The sequence below is a fragment of the Megascapheus bottae genome, chromosome 4 (genome assembly GCF_031878675.1).
Source record: "Megascapheus bottae isolate mThoBot1 chromosome 4, mThoBot2.hap1, whole genome shotgun sequence".
Lineage (NCBI taxonomy): Eukaryota > Metazoa > Chordata > Mammalia > Rodentia > Geomyidae > Megascapheus > Megascapheus bottae.
Window position 1 is genome coordinate 48966571 of NC_143512.1, and position 21525 is coordinate 48988095.

At 35.6% G+C, this 21525-nt stretch overlaps 1 protein-coding gene across 1 annotated transcript; it reads left to right on the top strand.

The window, feature by feature from the left end:
- The first annotated feature begins 194 nt into the window (after positions 1–194).
- Srek1ip1 (SREK1 interacting protein 1) lies at positions 195–19919 on the top strand. The gene is made up of 5 exons (XM_090331868.1): positions 195–366; positions 8981–9028; positions 10391–10534; positions 16631–16703; positions 18888–19919. The coding sequence occupies exons 1-5, from the start codon at positions 354–356 to the stop codon at positions 19072–19074; spliced, it is 465 nt and encodes a 154-aa protein (XP_090187994.1). The 5' UTR covers positions 195–353; the 3' UTR covers positions 19075–19919.
- Positions 19920–21525: the final 1606 nt, after the last annotated feature.

Below are 21525 nucleotides of genomic sequence, written 5' to 3' on the forward strand. Positions count from 1 at the left end.
TGCAACTTTTAACCACGTTTTAAACGGAAGACTCTGAAAATACCAGTGTCGTGTTCACTTCACTTTGGGCGTGTACACTTCGCGCTCACCACCACCACCCCCCAATAATTGGCAATAATGGTCCGGACCATGTGTGGCATGAAATGCAACTCCCCCGGAAACTGCATCCGGCGCTAATTCTTGGTTCCGCCCGCCCTGGAGGCGCCCTAGGCCTTCCCGCTGCGGAGTGGAAGCGAGCCCCGAGCCTGGGGGAGAAGCAACCTTGACCCTGTGGGGCCTCCGCATCTAGCGCGAAGAACACGCATTTTTTTTTTCGACATCTACTGGATCCAGTGACTTCTCCTACCTGCGACATGGCAGTGCCAGGTGAAGACCAGCAGCCGGGTCTCTGCTTTCCAGTCTAGAAGGCTGCGGGTGGGGTGGCGTGGGCTAGGGGCTCAGTGGGGGAAGGGACCGATTCGTGGCCTTAAAAAGTCGACAGGTTCTGTTGTGTTTACCTTTAAAAGTGTGCACTACCAGTCGAAAGTCAAGAACGAAACTCTTTCCCGCCCCTCCACCCCTACCCCCAGCCCCGTCCGCCGCTCAGGATTACTGGGAAGGTCTCCTGTAGACCGGGACAGCGGGTTGTAGGCCCGGGGGGCGCCAGGCGGCCGAGGACTACTCACTTTAGGCTTTATGTAGCTTAAAGGTAGAACCTAAAGTGGGAACACGTGTCTGGTGCAGGTAGAAGAACGCCTTGTTTTTGTGCTGGGGGTTGTGTGGCCGGAGATCTTCGGCTTTGCCCTCCTGAGCCTCAGTTTCCCTATCTGTAAAAGAAGGAACTCTGGTGAGTTGTATTGGAGGCCCTTTCTAGTCCCAGTTTTCAGTATCCAGAAGTTACTAAAGACGACAAACCCTGAGGACTCAGCTCCCCAATGATGTCTTCTTCAGGGACTCAGTTTCCTGGGAAGTAGGATTGGGCACCTCTTAAGTTGGCATGCTCATGTTGTGTCTGCTGAACACTGTTTACAGAATTTTTTATACCCACCTCCCAACGTGGAGATTCACAGTGCCCTTGACTGTAGAAAAGATTCTGGAAAGTATTGTTTCAGAAACCCTGACTTTGTTTTAAACCTGCCCCTCCCAGTGTTTGACCAGTTTCTTTGTTCCGTCGCAGCTTTTCTGAACCTTACAGGTAGAGTTTAAGGGAAGAATTTTGTGCACTTTGAAGAGGCGCATATCTCAAATTGTGAGAGAAGAAATGTGCATTCTTTATTAAGTGCCTTCTGTGTGCCAGGCACTGTCCAAGGTAGACATTGCAGCTCTTCACCCAAAACTTCTAGTTTACCAATGAAGGAAAAATTTACAGGAAATGGAAATGACAAGGTGTTGAAGAACAGATAGTAAGACACCTAACAGGGTATAGAAGGGGCTAGGGGCATTTAGAAGACCAAAAGGCTTGTGGGGAAGATGGAGGACTTATAAGGGAGATTGCAGTCAGAGGTAGAGGAAGAGGATGTGTATGAGAAGAGAAGATGTTTGCTATGGATAATACTCTGCTTGCAGATGTAGGAAAGCTAGCAACTGGCATTAGGTACAATATCAAACATTGCATTTTATCTACTTTCACTTTTTCAATCTTGCTGCGAGAAACATTAATGTTCACATTTCACAGATGAAACTGAGGGTCAGAAAAGTCAAATAACTTGCCTATTATGAACTATACGTGACAAGTAATTTGGACTACCCTATACCATAGTGTGAATTCATTTGCCCCAATATACTATAACTTAAAAGGTAGTTTTTGAAATAAATGACAAATATTATGGATAGTAGGAAGCCACTTAAAGGCTTTCAAGCAAATTTACACTTTGGATAAATCATTCTGTTTATAGTGTAGACTAGAGGAAAGTTTATTTGGAGGCACAGTTACCAGTTAGGAGAAATTCTGAGAGTTATGATGGTATCTAGCTAAGGTTTGATCTGAGAGAAATATACAGGTTCAAGCTGTATTTTTGATGGTAGGATCACTAGGAATTGGTGATTGATTGTATGAAGATGGGAAAAATGGAAGTAAAATTAACTAAGGCCTTACTGTTAGGCAGTTGGGTTAGGATTAATTTCTGGTAACTCAAGGCACAGTTTAGAAAGAAGATGACTGCTTTAGAACATGACATGAGTCTAACATGAATAGAAACACCTAATCGTCTGAGATGCACTCTCTTTCTTAGGAAAGAAGCCAGTGTCAAAGACAATGGTGTAGGTATACATCTAGTAAGGATTAAAGCTATGAAGTAGAGATGACTTTGCTGAGGTGTAGTATATAGATTATGAAGGGAAGATCTGTGACTGAAGACTAGAGACAAGCCTGAATAGATTGACTAGATAGCCTCCATAGGCCAAATCACGTGTGGTGATCTGAGCATCACACAAGTTGGCCTTTAGAAATTGTTCCCTTCACTGAGCACATTTTGAGGTGCTTAGGTAGTATGGTTATACAAAAGTTACCTTGAAAACTTCAATAATGAGGATGTACTTCTGCAGAAAGTGAACAAAAGTAATTTCTTCAAATTTTTTTTGAAATTCCAAGAAACTAAGTTACAGATGCATACCTTTCAATTCAAAATAATACTTTTGAAGTATATAGATAAACTATTTTAACTTAGTAAAAATTGAGATAATAATCATGGTGGGCACTTACAAGTACAATGCAAGTGCCTTAGAAAATACAGATAGAAAATGTTAAGATAATTTCTTGAATGATTGATCCAGACAGTGTATTAAAAGAAAATAGGACTCCACTGAAACCTTTAGACGTGATCATCAAAGAGAACAAGTATTATGCTATGCTCTTTTATTATAGGTATAATGGATTCAGCCAGGCATTTTGGGGGATAGGTCTGCTAGTGATTATTACAAAGTGTAACTATGACATAATAAGGCTGCTTTTCACATACCACAGAAGAAAACCAGCCTTGTCTTATTGTCACATGCTTCTGTTTTTCCTTAGCATTGTATGGTAAGCTCAAATCATTATATAGATGACAATAGTATATTGTAGACCCTTAGAAAAATCTCAGGAGCTTTGTTGTAATGAGGGTGATAGCCTTTGAAGATAGGATTCGAGGGAAGTTTCCTTTGGAAGCTTGCTTTGCCCATTCACAGTTGCTGAAATTAGCTCAGGTGTTGAAATCTTGTGAGTGATTCTTTAGGAAGAGTTCACCTAGGACAGGTGGCAGTATATGTGGTTGCCACAAGCTCTAGTTTTTAGTGGTGAGTTTTTGTTTATATTTTTTTAGGGGGCGGGGAGGGGTGGTATCTGTCAGTGAAGTCTTTATAGCCAAGTTAGGAAGTTACCAAAGCTAATTTAACATTTCTATAGGACATTCCATAAGGAAACCGATTCTTAAACATATCACTGTAGGGATTTAAAATAGATTGAATTCCAAATTAGACTATAAATGCTCTTTCCTTATAAACTATATTGTTGGTAATTTATTTTCTAATTCATGCTGTGCTTTCTCTTTTTGCCAGTTCTGGGGCTTGAACTCAAGACCTGGGCGCTGTACCTGAGGCCTTTCTGTGCTCAAGGCTAGTGTAGAGCTCTATCACTTGAGCCACAGCACCACTTTCAGCTTTTTTTTTTATATTAGTTTATTGGAGATAAAAGTCTCAAGGGGACTTTTCTGCCCAAGCTATCTTCGAACAGCTTTCCTCAGATCCCAGCCTCTTGAGTAGTGACCATTACAAGTGTGAGCCACCAGCACCAAGCTTAGGCTGTACATTTCTGTTACAATAATTGTCCAAGGCCATGTTTCCTATCATTGTAGGAGGGAAGAATTTCCTTTTAAATCCATATCTGTGAATTCTGTAAATTTCTCATTAAGCCACTTAGCTTTTCAGAGACTCGTTTCCTTATTTCTATAATTAAGGAATTGATCACTTAGATTTCTCTTTTGCTTTTTTCTTTCTTTCTTTTTTTTTTTGGTCAGTCGTGGGGCTTGCACTCTGGGCGCTGTCCCTGAGCTCCTCAGCTCAAGGCTACTACGCTACCCCTTGAGCCACAACACCACTTCCAGGTTTCTAATGGTTAACTGGATATAAGAGTCTCATGGTCTTTCGTGCCCAGGCTGATCTTCAGATCTCAGCCTCCTGAGTAGCTAGGATTACAGGTGTGAGCCACCACACCCAATAAGCCCATATTTATTAACAGAACTATTGTGCTTATGACATCTGCATATTCTCTCATTCATTTCAGCCAACCTAGTATAGGGTAGCTTCCTTTAATGAGGGATTTTATTAATCTCTTTGACCATTCCAAACCCCAATTCAGAATTGCATCCACAATAATTAGATATTAATGATGATGACTAAAATTGCTGCTGATCAGACTCTAATAAGTAAGATTTATTTAGTCAGCAATCTATTTTCCTTAGTTAACAAACATTTCTGTTATCTTAAACCTATACCTGTAGCTTTTTTTTCTTCATAGATTATTATGGGAGGCAAGTGGATAAAAGAGTTTTATGCATTTGCTTACATATTACCTTTCTCATATCAGTAGTAAAAGCAATACTTTGTTTTGTTTACTTTATCCCTGTTTTGAATGTCAGATGATTTTGAAGGTGGTTTTCTAGGTACCATTAGAACATGTCCTATTTTAAGGTATTTTCACGGCTGGTTGTCTATGGCTTGTGTTTATTATCCTCGCCGCTCAGTAGGCTGAAATCTGAGGATCAGAGCTGTAGCACAAAAGTCAATGAAAATCTTTATCTTCAGTTAACCAGCAAAAGGCAGAAGAGGAGGTATGACTCAAGTGGCAGAGCAAAAAAGTTAAAGGAGGATGTACTGGCTTCAAGCTTAATTCCCAGTATTGGCACTAAATAAATAAATAAACAAATGTGTCTTTGAGATCATTACATTTCATTAAATAAAGATGATCTTCATTTTCTAATTTGTCCATCTCCTGTTTATATTTTAATTATTTCTACTTTTGCAGTTATAAACTGTGCTGCCATGAATGACTTTGTATATAAGTATATATGCATTTGTAAAAGTTAGTTGAGAGGATTAATTCCTAGATGTGGAATTGCTGCTTGAAAGCAGTATGTAGATTATAATTCTTATAGATTACACCAGCTTGCTTTCTGTAGTAATAGTTCAGTGCTAATTTACACTCTTGGCTGTGGACAGCAGTATCCCTACCCAAGCACCCTTTTCAACCTTTTCAATCTTTCCTATCCTGAGAAGTGAAAATGGAATCCTACTACAATTTTAATGGATATTTCACCTATGATAAAGCTGAATGTTTAAGAGTCAAAGCTGAATGTTTAAGAGTCATTTCTAGTCCCTTTTGTGTGAACTTTTTGTCCAGAGATGAATGATTTGCAAGGTTTTACACAGAAGGAATGATTGACCTGTGCTGGTATTGTGAGATGCACATCTTTTCCCACAACTTTTAAATTGTTTGAGTTTGTTCTTTTTTTTTTTTTCCAATCCTGGGCCTTGAACTCAGGACCTGAGCACTGTCCTTGAGCTTTCTCAAGGATAGAGCTCTACCACTTGAGCCACAGCACCACTTCCAGCTTTTTTCTATGTATATGGTACCAAGGAATCAAGCCTGGGTTCAATAGGGTTGCATGCTAGGCAAGCACTCTAGCACTAGGCCAAACTCCCGGCCCCAAGTTTGTTCTTAATGGAGTTTACATTCAGGGTTTTTTCTTATTGTGATCGAATTTATTACTTTTTAATGATGCTTAGATTGTAGGTCATAATTTGAAAGAACTTTGAAGTGAGGGTTGGAGAGAGGCTGTATGACACTGAATAACCTTCATAAACTTCAATAAAGGAGAGGAATTGAGGCCAGAATGGTTATTATGCATGTTGGCTGAGTAAGGGCTTCATAGTAAAATTTTCAGATTCAGTTTGACCATGAATTTTGAGTTCTGGATGACTTAACCAAAAAAGGAAAAGCAGGGAGGAAAATCCTGGAAAATAATGCTCAGAAAATAGACAAAATGAAGGGAACTCTTATCAGACTGGTATCATTGTCCCTAGCAACTAGTCCTCACAAGTATACACATTTCACCGTACCAGTTCTCTCGTACTTGTACTGTTATTTGCTTGAGATTAAGTCTCAGGAAGATGCATTCAAATGGTCACAAAAATTAAAGACAATTGATGCTGAGATCTTAATTTAACCAGTGGCTAATGAGGAAATAGCTAATGATTATATTATTTATAGATCTGTTATATACTCTTTTTAAATCAACTTTTTAACGTTATTTAAAAAAGGTGACCTGACCTGAAGATGTTCCATATTTTGTTTCCCTTAAAAAATATGAAATACCTGAGTAATTTTTACCAGTGGCTTTTTTTCCCTGTCAAAATGTATTGAATTCTAGTACATGCTGAGATTGTTTCAGGTCTGTCTATTACAACAGTCTTAGTCTGTTGTGGGGACCATAATCGTGTATTTAGCACAGTTTTGTGCAACATTATTCTGCATCTGTGGTTTCTATGGAAACATACAACATTGACCCAAATTCTCTGAGCTTTTTTTGCTTCCACATGTGGTTGAATTCATAATGGAAAAGCCTCAGATAGTAGCAATCCAGCTTTATTCCAGTCAGTTCTACTTTCATGTAGTATATGCATCCTTACACTGTGCAGTGTTATGCAGTTTATAGAGACAAAGGGATTGGGGCACAGTACTCAAAAAGTTTGGACTTAATAAAAAAAAAGTGACATGGTATTTTGCACAGGTTAATTGATTAAAAGACTTAAAAACCCTGACAAATTTGGCACTTCATCTTTAAAAGACCTGGAGTATATGGTTGAAGTTTTTCTCAGAAGAGCTCAGCCTATGAGCTAGGAAGTGAATCATGAGACAGAGATGATGAGAAATCGGTGTGAAGTTGGAATACCACTAGTGAATGAGACTGCTCACAATCCTGAAATGACATGAAGTCTTGAAATCTTCTGAGTGCAATGCATGTGTCCTATATACACCTAGGAGCTCAGATCTTCTGAACAGCTTTCTGTATTTACCCACTGCTTTTCATGAAGGAAAGTCACATTGAATGTCTAAATTGTTCCCTAATGTATTGCTTATGTTATTACATTTACATTTTAAAAACAAGCATTGTAGCAGAACTAGTTTTATTGGCACAATTCAATGTTTGAGAGAAACAAATGGATTAGGAAAAATAACCATTATATTAACTTCATAATATCAAGTAAATAGTTTTGGAATTTTTTTTCTTATTGATAAATACTATTTTTGTTCACACTTAGATAGTTTAATAAATATGTTACACTGAGATAGTATCTCCATTTGACTGATTTAGAACTTAGATACCCTTCATCAAGGAAGTAAAATTAAACTGAACCTTCCATTGCTTTATTGAACTTACTGTTGGAGGTTTTAACTATCTGTGCATTATTCAGCCATATAAAGTAATATGAATCAGATATGTTTTAACATAGATGATGTTCTCAAAAATTCTAAGTAAGTCAGACTCAATTTCGCCATGTATATGGGAAATTCCTTTTTTTTTGGGGGGGGGGGCCAGTCCTGGGCTTGAGCTCAGGGCCTGAGCACTGTCCTTGGACTTTCTCAAGGCTAGAGCTCTACCACTTGAGCCTCAGCACCACTTCCAGCTTTTTTCTATGTATATGGTACCGAGGAATCGAACCTGGGTCTTCATGCATGCTAGGCAAACACTTTAACCACTAGGCCAAACTCCCGGCCCCGGGAAATTCTTTTTTATATTTATTTTCAATAAATAGCTCTGTGTATATGATCATATTAAATGGTGTTTATTAAAATATACGCCAAGAAATGGAAAATTCTTACAATAGGAAAAATAGAGATAGTTAGGAACTAGAGTGAAAAGGGAACTTGTTCAATGGGCAGTTATTGTCTGCAATGAGGAAATTGTTTAGAAATGGGAAATGATTGTGTGCTGTGCACCACTAAATATATCTTATTCTACTGAATTGAAGCTTTATGAATGGTTATGATGGTAAATTTTATGTTACATATATTAAAATCCATTTTAAAAGGCAGTTTTAATTTATTTCTGGTTTTATACTTCCAGTATGGCTTTATATACTACTAAGTACACGGGAAGGAAATCTACAAATATTTGTAAACATTTACCAGAATTGGATACATTACTGATTTTCTTTGCCAAAATTTGTTGTTGAAGTTAGATGTTTTTTATAATATCTAATAATCACAGCAAATTTTTCTGTAATTTCACAAATTTCTTTAAGAAAAATGAGTTCTTTTTTCCTAATGAAAAGCCCATGAGTTTGGGATGTAGCTTACTGACATAGCATATGTGCAGTCCATGGTTTGATCCCTGGCACCTGTGTGTGTGTGTGTGTGTGATAAATATGAATAGTAAATGGACTGTTTTCACATTACAGGTAGCATTTTTCCTTACTAGTATAAAATTTCTAAAGTGTTCTTGACTCAATATTGAGGGGTAATACTCTTCGACCAGAAATGTACACATTACATATGTAACTGTAACACCTTTGCATATCACCTTTACAGTACCATAAAATGAATTTTTAAAAGTGAAAGAACAGGGTCCCGGAATTTGGCCAAATGGTAGAGTACTTGCCTGCACGAAGACCCACGTTCAATTCCTCGGTACCACATACATAGAAAAAAGCCAGAAGTGGTGCTGAGGCTCAAGTGGTAGAGCTCTAGCCTTGAGAAAGTTCAAGGACAGTGCTCAGGCCGTGAGCTCAAGCCCAGGACTACAAAAAAAGAAAAAAAAAAAAAGAAAAAACAAATCTGAAGTATTTTTCAAGTGCTTTGAATAAATTGAACCTGAATAAATTAATTTCTAAGAATCAAAATAATTGAGTAGTATTACTACACTGTATCAGATCACTTATTCTATTCAAGAAATTTTTACAACAAACATTTCTTATATTCATGTGATAAAGTCTCTCATAAGACTCATCCAGTATTTTTTTTCAGGTTGCAACAAGGATAATGTCAGAGCTGGCTGTAAAAAATGCGGCTACCGTAAGTACACTTCAAAGCATCATTCTGCTTTATTCTTACTGAAATCATAGCCTGTTGGATACCCTGGGTTCAAAGATCTTGTACACAGTCCCTTAGCCGTAAGAAATCTATAGTCTTGCAGATGGATTTTGCAGATTTAAAGGCCTCTGATTATTTGTATGATTTTTTTCACTATGTCATATTCTTTTCAGTTTGTATGTTTTTACTGAAATAGTATATAAATTTATGTAGTACATGTATAAATATAAAATATACCATTTTATCCATCTTTCATATGTAATTGACTATCATTAATTACATTCATAATTCTTACTACTTTCTTTTCCAAGTCACTTTTATTACCCCAAATAGAAAGTCTGTGGAGCAAAACCCTCCATTCTCTCCTTTCCTTAGTCCATATAAATTTGCTTACTCTAGGTATTTCATTTAGATAGAACCATATGCTACTTGTCCTTCTCTGGCTTGTTCCCCTTAGTATAATGTTGTAAGGGTCATTCATGTTGTTACATGCATCATAGCCTTCTTTCTTACTTCCCAATAGTATTCCACATATATATGCTACATTTGATTTACCATACCTTTATTGAAAATAATTCTGTGATGCACATTGTTGTACAAACTTCTGCTTGAATCCCTGTTTTCAATTCTTTCAGGGGTATAGATAAGGGTGGAATTACTAGCTCATTTATTGGTCTTCTGAGAAACTATCAGACTTCCACAACAGCTAAATGATTTTATAATCCAGTAAAATGTATAGTGTGGTCAATTTCTCTATATTCTTACCAACACTTATTTTCCCTGAAAACCAAGGCTGTCTACAATAATATATATTTGCTCATTGTCCCGAGTCCTAATGCTCCAGTATACTTTGGAATTCTCTAGATTTTTTTAATTATATCTTTATAATAAGTAGACAAGTATGTAGTTTTCTTGTAGGAGGTGTAAGATTTGAACTTTTAGATATCCTTTAAAAAGCATATACAGTTTTATTAGTATTTGTGTCTTATGACATTTTAACTAGATGAATATTGCATGAGTTTAGTAGTCAGGCTGAGAAAGGATATGGGAATGGAATAAAATATAAAACATATACAGTAGAATTTCTTTTAGTTGGATTAAAATAATATTTTTAGAAGGGGAAAATATAACTTCATTCTCTGAAATGTATAAGTTGCAAGTTTCAATGAAGAAAGGAAGAAATTCTCTTGGAGTACTGTGTTTGGGGGGGAAATGTATATAGATATAGATATAATCTACATACATATATAACTTCTTTAATCATTGAAACTAATTGTTTTCTGGTTACAACGTGATTCTATAGTTATATCATTCCATATTTCTTTCTTTTTTAAAAAAATTTAGCTGGACATCTGACCTTTGAATGCCGCAATTTTCTCCGAGTAGACCCCAAAAGGGACATAGTGCTCGATGTCAGCAGTACAAGCAGTGAAGACAGTGATGAAGAGAATGAAGAACTAAATAAATTGCAAGCATTACAGGAGAAAAGTGAGCAATATGTTTTTTACTCCGTCTGCTAAACATATTTCTAAAGGTTCCACTTTTTTATCTTACTTATATATTCCATTTATCATTAAGAAATCTCTTCTGGTCTATTTATAAGCTTCTGCATAGGTGAGAAAATGCTGTACCAGACTAAGCAATTTGCCTAAGTTCAAACACTGCTCAGCAGCAGGCCACCTCTGTTTCAGATTCCATAGACCAAGTTTCTCTCCTGCCTCCCCATTGTATTTGGATTTTGATATTAGACTAAGGATTCGATTGCCAAGTCAAAATGACCAGAGATCTTGCCTAGTACAAGCTCTTTTTTCTACTTCAGGACCAACCAGTCAAGTTTAACAGTTGTTCCTAAAAGTATTTTAAACATACACACACAAAAGTCATGAAATAGTTCCATTTTATGCTACATCTTGTATATAAAATGGATCATTCTTGCAATGGGATAAAGTTAAACTACAGAATTCTATATGGAAGTTTCACACAGAAAAACTTATTTGAATAGTTTTGAGGTGGGATGAGAGAGTTTTAAGGGTTAAGCTCCACTGCATTTTAATTGATCAGAAAACACTAAACAATGAATTTTTTTTAATGTTTGTGTTCCATATTCTGATTAAGCTAAGTGAAAAAAATCAAATGTCAAGTACCAGAACAAGTTGAAAATAAAGAAGAAAGAGTCTCAAAGAGAGCAAATGAAAGTCATATTGCATATGATAATTTAGTTGGCTGAATTCATACACTTACTTTTGCTCCGGTTATGCTTTAGTTATGAAGGATTCCCCCAAGAGGGTCAGATGTTGCAGGTTTGATTCCCAATTTAGCTGTGTTCTCAGTGGGCTTTGGAGATGAGTGGATCATGAGGACTCTGGTTTCATCAATGGATTTATCCATTGATACATTCAGAATCAGAATAGGTCATTAGAAAGTGCTGGAGCTGGCGATGGTTGGGCCTGATCTTGAATTGAGAAAATGGATCACTAGGAGAGTATTCTTCAGACCTACCAAAATTTCATCCTAGGCTTCTTCTGTTCTCTCTGCTGTACAAAATGTTCCATCACTGCTTTCTCTGTGATATTTTGCCTCACACGGCCCAGAAACAATGATGCCACTAATGGGCTAAAACTTCAAAGCAATAATTCACAATAAGCCCTTCTAAATGTTTCCAAAGTGTTTCTTGGATATTTGTTATCTTGACAGAAAGTCTAATTACACAACTCCCTACAAAAACACCACTAAAATGCAAAAGCCATTAAAATCAGAAACAATGGCAACAAGATTCGGAAAAGGAGATTGATTGGGGATAATTCTCCACATGATTGGCTTTGCCAGTTTACCATTCAGGTCTAATGTTCTCAGCATCATTTGCTCAGAGCTTCCCAGTCAGCATTTTGAGCAAGCAAGAATTACCAAATTTTTTAAGAGAAGAATCGCATATGAAACATGACAGGGATACATATTGAGAAATCTGTGTTGGGCATTTTGTCATACTGTGTCTATAACTTGTATTGAAGAAAACCTATACTGTTGAGTCTATTATACACGTAGGTCATACAGTAGGAATAGCCAGGACCCAGCCCTGCACTGACTGCATCATCCTAATGTGGCCCGTGACTGTATATAAACCAAATCAAGCAAGCAAAGAAGCTCAACTTGAAACATTCAGACTGCATAGAGAACAAAAGGCATTCAAGAATCATGACTATGGCGCTATAAAAACACAAAAAGAAGTTGTGGACGTTAAAAATGACATGAGAAAATTGAATAGGAAGATTAAACTGAAGCAAAAAGGGGCGGGGGAGAAGAGGAATGGAGTATCAGTTTAGGAAATGTTTCATTCAATGAATCTTTGGAAGAAAAAGTTTTCAGACTAAAAAGCTTCTACAAATACCAGCATAGTGATAAAACATAGGCCCACACAAAGTTCACATTTATGAGACTTCATGTCATAGAGAACAAGGAAAATACAATTCAAGCGTCTAGAGTTAGGAGTTCATCGTGGGTCATCTGTGAAAGGCTATAGCAGCTTTAGACATTAATAAGATAAGGGTAATGTCTTTGGATTTTTTTTGAAGGAAGATTATGTATGAATTAGCATAGTATCTCCAACAAAAATAACCAGATACTAGTGCTTTCAAAATTTTAGTATCAAAATAAGTAAATTTGAATTAGATTTTTCGCAACCAACGTGTAATATAATGACTAACTATGACATAAGCTTTATTATAAAGGTGTCAACCTATGGGGTTCCAGTTGCTTTCACCTGTTATTCTAGCTGTTCTGGAGATAGAGTACTAGATCTCGATTTGAAGCCAGCCTGGGCCAAAAAGTCTGATTTCAATTATCCAGCAAAATTCTGGAATCTAGGCCATGGCTCAAGCAGAAAGAGTGCCAACCATAAGCAAAAAGACTGAGCAAGTGCACAAGGCTCCAAGTTCAAGCCCTGGACTGGCACAGGGGAAAAAATGGGAGATTGGAAGGAAGGAAGTAGACCAAGATAAAACTGCATGGATTGAAAGTAGAAAAGATTACAAAGAATAGGAAGACAATCTCTATGACTGTAGTTGATTTGGAATAAGATGGGCATTTTACCAATATTAACTTTCAGCTCATGATCACTGAGGATTTCTTCATGTATATGTCTGATTTAATTTTTTCCATCGGTATTTTATAGTTTTCATTGTCCAACTTTTTCACGTCCTTGGTTAAACTTATTTCTCATTATTTTATTCTTTTTATTCTACTTTTTTTTTTGCCAATACTGAATTTTGATTTCAGGGCCTCAAATCAGCTCAGATTGCTTGCTTAGCATGGGCTCTACCATGTGAGCCATGCCTCTAGTTATTTGCTGGCTATTTAGGAGATGATACTTTTCTATATTGAGAGGGTTTTGATCTTTACTTTTTACTAGTTTGTTCATATTTTCCATTTCTTCATGAATTAGTTTAAGCAGATAGTGTTTCTAGAAGTTCATCCATTTTTTTTGGAGGTAAGTCAAAATCTATTGGAATAGAAATCATCCTTAGTATTTTCTGACATCAATTATAAATCTTTTGTTTTTCACTTTTTTGGGTCTTTTCATTTTTTTAAATTTAGCTAAAGCTTTGTTTAGTCTTTTTAAAATACTCAGATAAAGTATAGGTTATATACCTTAACATACTTATAAGCTTATAGAATCTCAATACTCAAGAAAGAGAAGCTGAAAAGTGCAAATTCCAGGCTAAACTAGACTACTTAAGGAGTTCTGTGCTTTAATCTTTTTTTATCACTACTTTTCATCTCTGTTCTCCTCCAATCTTTTATTTCCTTTCACCTACTGAATTCAGTTACTTTCAGTTTGTTGGTATTTGGTTATTTCTTTTTGTTCCTATTGTGTGTTTGTGTGTGTGTGTGTGTGTGTGTGTGTATATACATTCATGCATGTGCATTATATCTGTGATAGAGGTTAAACTCAGGGTCTTGTGTATTCCTTGTCTTACTAATGTTCAGTGTGACTGTGTGTCTGTTGTGGAAAGTTGAAATCCTCTACTGTTATACAGCTGCCTAGATCTTCTTTAGTTCTATTAATAATTGCTTTATGTATTCCAGTGCTCTGGTATAGAGGGCATTATAATTATACTTGTTCTGTATTCTGTTGAATAAGTCCATTGGTCATTGTTTAATGACATTTTCTCTTGTGACAGTTTTTGACTTCAAGTGGGATGTAAGTATAATCACAGATATATTCGTATGATTATCATTTGCATATAGTATGTTTTTCCATCCCTTTGTTTTTATTGTATATACCCTTAAAGGTAAAATCAACCTCTTGAGCAGCTTAGGATTGATTCTTTTCATCCATTTGTTCATTCTCTGCCTTTCATTTAGTCCATTTCATTAAAATTTTGCTAGGAGAAGACTACTGCCATTTTATTCACGGTTGGGTTTTTTTTTTTTGGTCTGTTTTGTACTTTCGTTTCTTCCACTCTTTATTTGTTATTTGATGTTTCTGTGTAGTGTTATATTCTTTGTCTTTTTTTTCCCCCTATGTATATGGTACCAAGGAATCAAATGCAGGGCTTCATGCATGCTAGACAAGCACTCTACCACTAGGCCAAACTCCCAGCCCTTGATTCCTTTTCTTTTTTGTATCTATAATATATATTTTTCTTAGGACTTACATATAACATCTGTTATTTTGACTGACATACAAGAAGTCTACACTTTCACTGTTATGTACACTTGGTTATTCATATCACAATTTACCTCTTTTTATATCATGTACTTATTAGTTAATTGTTATGATTATTTTAATAAATTTGTATTTTATTTTCTATATTAAAATTGAAAGTGATTTATATGCCATTGCTGTATTAAGAAGCACAGTGTTATGTATTTGTCTGTGTACTTACCTTACCAGTATATTTTAGACATTACTTATAGATGTTGCAATTCCCCCAGTTCTACCCAGGAATCTGGTCTTACCTGTAGTATTTAACACAGAAGGCTATGAGGTAGATATGGACATCACTGTTGACAAGGAAGATAAAAATTTAGACAGTCAAAATTGTAGGCAAAATGCTCACAGCAGCCTGGAAATGGAATGATTGGTGGTTAATGTTCAATTAGGTCCCAAGTAACATGGAATATTCAAATCTCAAGCTGATGACTAGAAGAAATCAAACACTTGATATCTCTCTTTGAGTCTGGTAGGGAACTTCTCCCGTGGCATAAGGGAAATAACATAGTTAAGTCCTATTTCAAATGATAACAAATACCCTGATAGTGAGGATAACAGTAAGAGCCCACTTCCCCTGTATCAACAAGACAATTTCATATATACTTAGAATGTGTCTCTATCAAACCCAATGGCCAACAGACAGATGCATGGAAGATCTTTAAGAAATTCCCTAGAAAAATGGACAGGCTGCAAAGAGCTGAACCCTTTCTAAAAGACTGCCTTGACTTTTTGTTTCCTTCCTGCTCAAAGGCAAGGTAAACAAGTTGGAGAAATATAATGTGCCGATCCCATCTCAATGGTGTTATCCATCTGAGCCACACCACCCAGCACTCAAGCTATCCAGTACTGACCCCCCAAGTATACCACTATGACCACAATATCACACCTTTGCATACAGACTGGAACAGCAATGAAAGAATGGAAAGCTGGTTTTGTATACCTTTCTTTTGTTATTGTTTCAACTGGACATGAGTTGGAGCAAAAAGCCATTCAGTGTGTTTACCAATGGAATAGTCACCCATAGGTCTTTCTGAGGCTACCACAGAAGAAGCACCACTTGCTGGTTTAATGCCTCTTTTCCATGTCTAAAAAGAGTCCTAAGCATGATTTCCTGTTTTGACTACCTTTAGCTTCTTGGGGTTCACGGTTTTTCTACTCATAATGGACATATCTCCTGAGAAGCAGGAATCACTGGTTAGCCCAGTGGTGCCCTACTTTCCTCAGGAAACCTGGCCAGGAAGGGTCCCCTCCTGGCCAGTGTCTCTCTTCTCTCCAGTTTCATGTCTCAGCTTAGGATGTTTTCAAGCATATGTCATTGGGATGAGCAAGCGAGACTGTCTGGGGGTAAAACCCAGAAACTCTTAAGACAATCGCTCTGCCACTAAGCTACATCTTAAGTACTGGTATTTTTTGTTTTCTTTTTTATAATGCTTTCTTCCTCATTCCACCTTGTCTTCTCTCCTTTTACCTTTTATTTTTCACAATTTAGTAAGCCAGTCATTGATACCATTCAAGAAAGATAAGGTCCACTGCAGATCCAAAAAGAAAGAAGGATAACTAAGAACTACAAGGTGTTAAAAAGTAGTCCTTGAATTTCAGAAAAATTTTCCTTCTTAATACATTGTATATTTTGTCTGGACGTTTCCCCCTTAAGTCAATCATACTTTTTTAATCTTTGTATATTTAAAATTTGACCATTTATATTGTCTTACATGATCGAAAAAAGGTTCTTTTGTTTGGCTTTACTACATGTTCTTATTTTTTTCATCTTCTGTATCTAACCAACAACTAAAATTAGAATATATATAAACATGACAAATCAATATAGACTCATAGTGAGCTGATTTTTCCAACTTCCTTTTCCTCCACAGAAATAAATGAAGAAGAAGAAAAGAAAAAAGAGAAAAGCAAAGAGAAAATCAAATTGAAAAAAAAGAGGAAAAGGTATTTTTAACAGAGTATTTATAAAAATAGTTACAATGTTAATCCAAAAGGATTATAAAATATTATTTTTCATGTATTAATCAACTAAATTTTTAATTAGTCTAAATGCTTCATGTACAGTTTGTTCTCATATACAGATGAAGCTGGAACTTGAATAGTGTACTTCCCCTATTAATAGGACTTAATAAAATCTGTCAAACTTAAAGTACCTTCAGATTTTTCAGAGCCTTTACCAGCCACCTGTGAATTTTACTATTAACTTTTTAACAACTAACTGATTGAAGAAATTAATCAAGAATACTGAGAATCAACATCTTTGATTAATAAGTATAGTTTCATTTGTTCATACTAGTACAAATATATACATACAAACATTGTTTAGCATACTTAGTCATATTTAGATCTGGTTTGGATCCACTAAATTTATAGGTTCTATAAATCAGGTATTATGACTTTATAGATTTCATAGAGCATTTAATAGCATGTTTTAATCATAGATAACTTGTAAATTGGAAAGGTTAATTTACTTTTAGTCATTGGAGTTAAATAGTAATATTTTAACATAAAAATTGCTAGAAGCATAGAGCTCAGGATTTTGACGTGAATTGTTGGATAATTTGTTCTGACACAGCAAGGTGAATTGCTCACAACAAATGAGATTATTATTTTTATATTAGACCATTTATTCAGACCTCTCTATTTCAAGTCTCCCAGAACTTAGGGCCTGAGACTAATTTAACTTTTCTATGCATATAGGGACAGTACCATTTAATACCAAAGCCTAAAATTCTGCCTAAAAATGAGAATCCAGGAATGAACAAACCAAAAACAGATAACCAACAAGCAGCTAAAAATACAAAAGAAGCACTAGTCAGAATTCAGGGGGTTTAGTCTAACAAGGTATTTAAAACAGGAAATGAGACAAACTTTACAAAAGCAGTGCTAAGGCAGGACTGCAAGAACAGATGAGAAAATAAGCTTCACAAATTGTTGGAATCCAAGTAGATGGACAGAGCAGAGAACACAGGAGGGAAAGGAAGGAGAGAACTCTGAATCAGTTCAAGAAGTCTTTGTGGTCGTATGTGATTGCTTTCCTTTTGGGTTTACCTGCTGATATTTAGGTCACTAAACTAAAGATACCTGTATTGTTGTTGTTGCTATTTGGGGGGGTTGTTTGTTTTTGTTTTGTTATATTTTTTGTTTGTTTTACCAGTATAGGGACCTGAACTCAGCCTGGGCCACTCTGTGCTCAAAGCAAGTGCTTTACCAATTGAGCCACAGAGCCATTTCTGGGTTTTTCTGTTTATGTGATGCCGAGAAATCAAACCCAGGGCATAATGCATGCCTGGCAAACATTCTACCACTAAGCCATATTCCCAGCCCTGTGTTATTTTAAATGAACTCCATTTCTGTCTTGTCACATGTTTTCATTTTGAGTCTAGTTAGAATATTAAACACTTTACATAAATCTACAAATTACTTCTTCCTTTCTTTTTTAAATTTCTTTCTGCAGCAGTGCAGGAATTCTACTTATTTTACATTTTCTTTTCAGAGTGATACTACAAAATAAAGTCTGATTAAAAAGCCACTCTCACTCATATCAGTGGAATATTTAAAACAATCCACTCTGATTATTTTGCAATGCAAGTGTCCATTGCATCACTCTATGTAAGGAAATTCCTATGTAAAGAAATCAAATATGTAATGGAAAAATTCATAGGAATTTGAAAAGTGCTTTTATATTGTTAATGTTCAGCTTTTGTATGGAAGCACAATTACAGCCCTTTATATGTGCATGTAATTGCATTGTTTGTTGTTCTTATTAAGAAAATATGTAAACAAGTTATCATATATGCAAGTTGTATATATAAGGAGGGTGCCTTGTTTGTCTTTAAGATTGTGAAGAGTACTGTACAGCCAAATGAAAGGTGAAAATCACAGGGAAAAAATTCCATCTTTACTGAATTGAAAAGTCAAAGTTGAGCAGAATACAGATGGTAGTGTTGTCAGTTTCTGTGACCAAGCACCAAAAATTCTGAATTTAGCATCTGAAGGGAAAACAAAGCACATTTTGAGTTTATGTTTATATCCCATTTTTATTCCACAAAGAAGTGACATCAGCTAAAATCCCACTTAAAGTTACCTATTCAGTTATACATTTTCAGTGTATATTATTGCCCATAGGTCTTATTCCAGTTCCACTGAAGAAGACTCTTCAAAGCAAAAGAAACAAAAATGTCAGAAGAAAGAAAAGAAAAAAGAAAAAAAGAATAAATCAAAAAAGGGGAAACATCACAAAAAGGAAAAAAAGAAGAGAAAAAAGGAAAAGCATTCTTCCACCCCTACTCGTTCTGAATTCAGTAAAAAGTAACTGAAATTTTGACCTACGTTGTGAAATTTTAAAATTCATTTGCCCTTCCTTTGGAGTTGATGGTGTTATTCTGCTTTGCTATAAATCACAGGCTTTTCCAGATGGATATTTTTCATAAGTGGGACCATCATCCCTCTGGCTTTCTGTACTATATGTCCGTCTTGTTATTTGATAGCCATACTTCAGGTTTAGGTATTTGTATATACAAAATACACTGTTACTATTTGTGTCTCTGCATGTTGGGCTACTGGCATTCTTTGTAAGCTGATTGTGAAATGGCATTAAATCTAACTGAATCAAGTGTCCATCTCCAGTGAGGAAGCTAGCTAGGAGTAAGGATTGCTCTTGATGCTGAAATTTTTAATAGCTTATGTACTGTGATGTAATGAAGAAAGATGGTGAAATTCTTTACTTTTTAAATTTCTAGGATTTTTTAATATCATAGGAGACAAAGCTTTACTGAGTTTGAGAAATACTTTTTAAATGAATGATATCTTCAGGAAAATAAGGAATTAATAACAAGTTTTACACAATGCCAAGTTTTAGTACCTGCCTCCTTGGTTTTTATAACAATTCAAGAATTTCTTCCCAAGACTAGTTCTTCCTATTAGAAAGTGGCAGAAATATGCAATGTGGGTCAGGAGTTTTGGAGTGGACTCCTGGGTTGTAAAACAAATGTGCCATATTGGCGTCTTACTGTGATACCTCAAGCACAGAAATTTTTGGTTAGGAAGACAGAAAAAATCTTTACTAGAAATTATTTTTACTGTACTTAGTATGTAAATTTTATGAAGCTACATTCATAAGTAATGTGGAGATATTTTATAAATGTTAGCCCATATACTTCTTTGATTTTTAATTCTGAAGGAAGTTTCACACTGAACTTCTGATTTCATAAATAACCAAGTTGAAGTGCTGTTTGTTGTTGTTGTTGTTGTTGTTGTTCACTTCTGTCACAGATCTCAGTAGCAAGGACAAAAAAAGTTAGAATTTTATTCTGTCCTTTTTACAACTTTAAAAGCCAGGGTGTTGTATCATGAAAGCCTTTCTATAACAATTTTATATAAGCGTGTATTTTCAAACACTTGTTAGTAGATATAAATGTTTACCTTTTTCATTTCATGGTTATAGTGTTACTTCGTTTAACATTTCAGTGTCCTTGATGCCCAATAAGTTCAGTTCATACTGCAGCACTGAACATGGTCAACCTGCTATCATGACATAGCACCAAAGATTACAAGTACCCTTCTGTGGTGCACTTGTAAATTTCCAAATTGGTAACCTGTAAATATGGTTGCAATTAAATTCATGATGGTGAAATCAGTTAAATACACTGGCTTCCCTAGCTGATAGGTTTCCTGGTTCTCCTTTCCCCTAGAAACCTGCTGGCATGCCCTAACACAGGAGAGTCTCTACTTCTCTTATCCTACACTGGCCCATGCTCACTTCCTAGGAACTCTGTACCCTCATCCTGTCCTCCTGTGGCAGCCATGGAAGCACCCACGCTTCTAGCTTTCCATTCACCTAATTTACTGATTTGACTCCTGAAAAAAAAAATCTGTTTAGAATTTATTTGTTAGGAAAGAAACACAAAACAATTATATTTGTTTAAACCTTTGTGATTTTATAAAATGAGAGTCCTTGGTATTCAAGATTTAAATAAAAAAGCTTTTTACCAAAATGATTGTTTTGAAAGATGACCCCATCCGATTGGTTGTGTTAGATGGTTATTGATAGTAGTTACAGTGAAAAATTCATCAAATTACTTTGTAAATTTTACTTTTAGCAATTGTCTCATTATGCTTTTTCCTGAATGGTAATTCAGTGATTCCAAATAATTATATAAAAGTAAGCTCTTCTAACTAATATAGTACAGAAAAGTTTTAATAGATTGGTAATTTTTCTCCTAGAAATAATAAAATTATTCTCTGGTAGAATTCCTGTATTATCAGCAAGGTTTATGAAATACCTCTTCTGAATAAGACGATGTTATTGGGATTAGATGCAAGTCAATACATTAGGAATAACCTTGAGATTCCTTCCTCGGCAGTATGTTAATGGAAAGAACTAAAGTTAAGCATAACAATCTAGATATCCCTATTACCCCTATTACCCCTATTGTGTAACCCTCAACAAAATCATTAAGATTTTCCTAGATCTTCTTTACCTTTAAAATATTGTACTTATTTCAAGACCACTTCTAGTCTCTAATGTATGTGGTCATAGATATTTTAATAAAATCTAAGTATTCATTTTAGAAATTATAGCTAGTATTCTGTAGTAGTAAAGTTTGAATTTATTTTTAAAAGCGGCTAAATTTCTTAAAGCTGCTGATTTCTTCAAGCAGACAGTGATAATTTGGTTTATACCATCGAATTTACGTCATTTTTCATGAGACAGAACACATTTAGACTTCCATCTATAGGCAGACTATATGATCACTTTGTTTCC

Coding starts and splice junctions, on each gene's coding strand:
- Srek1ip1 (XM_090331868.1), top strand. Junction 10,535..16,630: donor GCAAGCATTACAGGAGAAAA/GTGAGCAATATG, acceptor TTTCCTCCACAG/AAATAAATGAAGAAGAAGAA. Junction 16,704..18,887: donor TTGAAAAAAAAGAGGAAAAG/GTATTTTTAACA, acceptor TATTGCCCATAG/GTCTTATTCCAGTTCCACTG.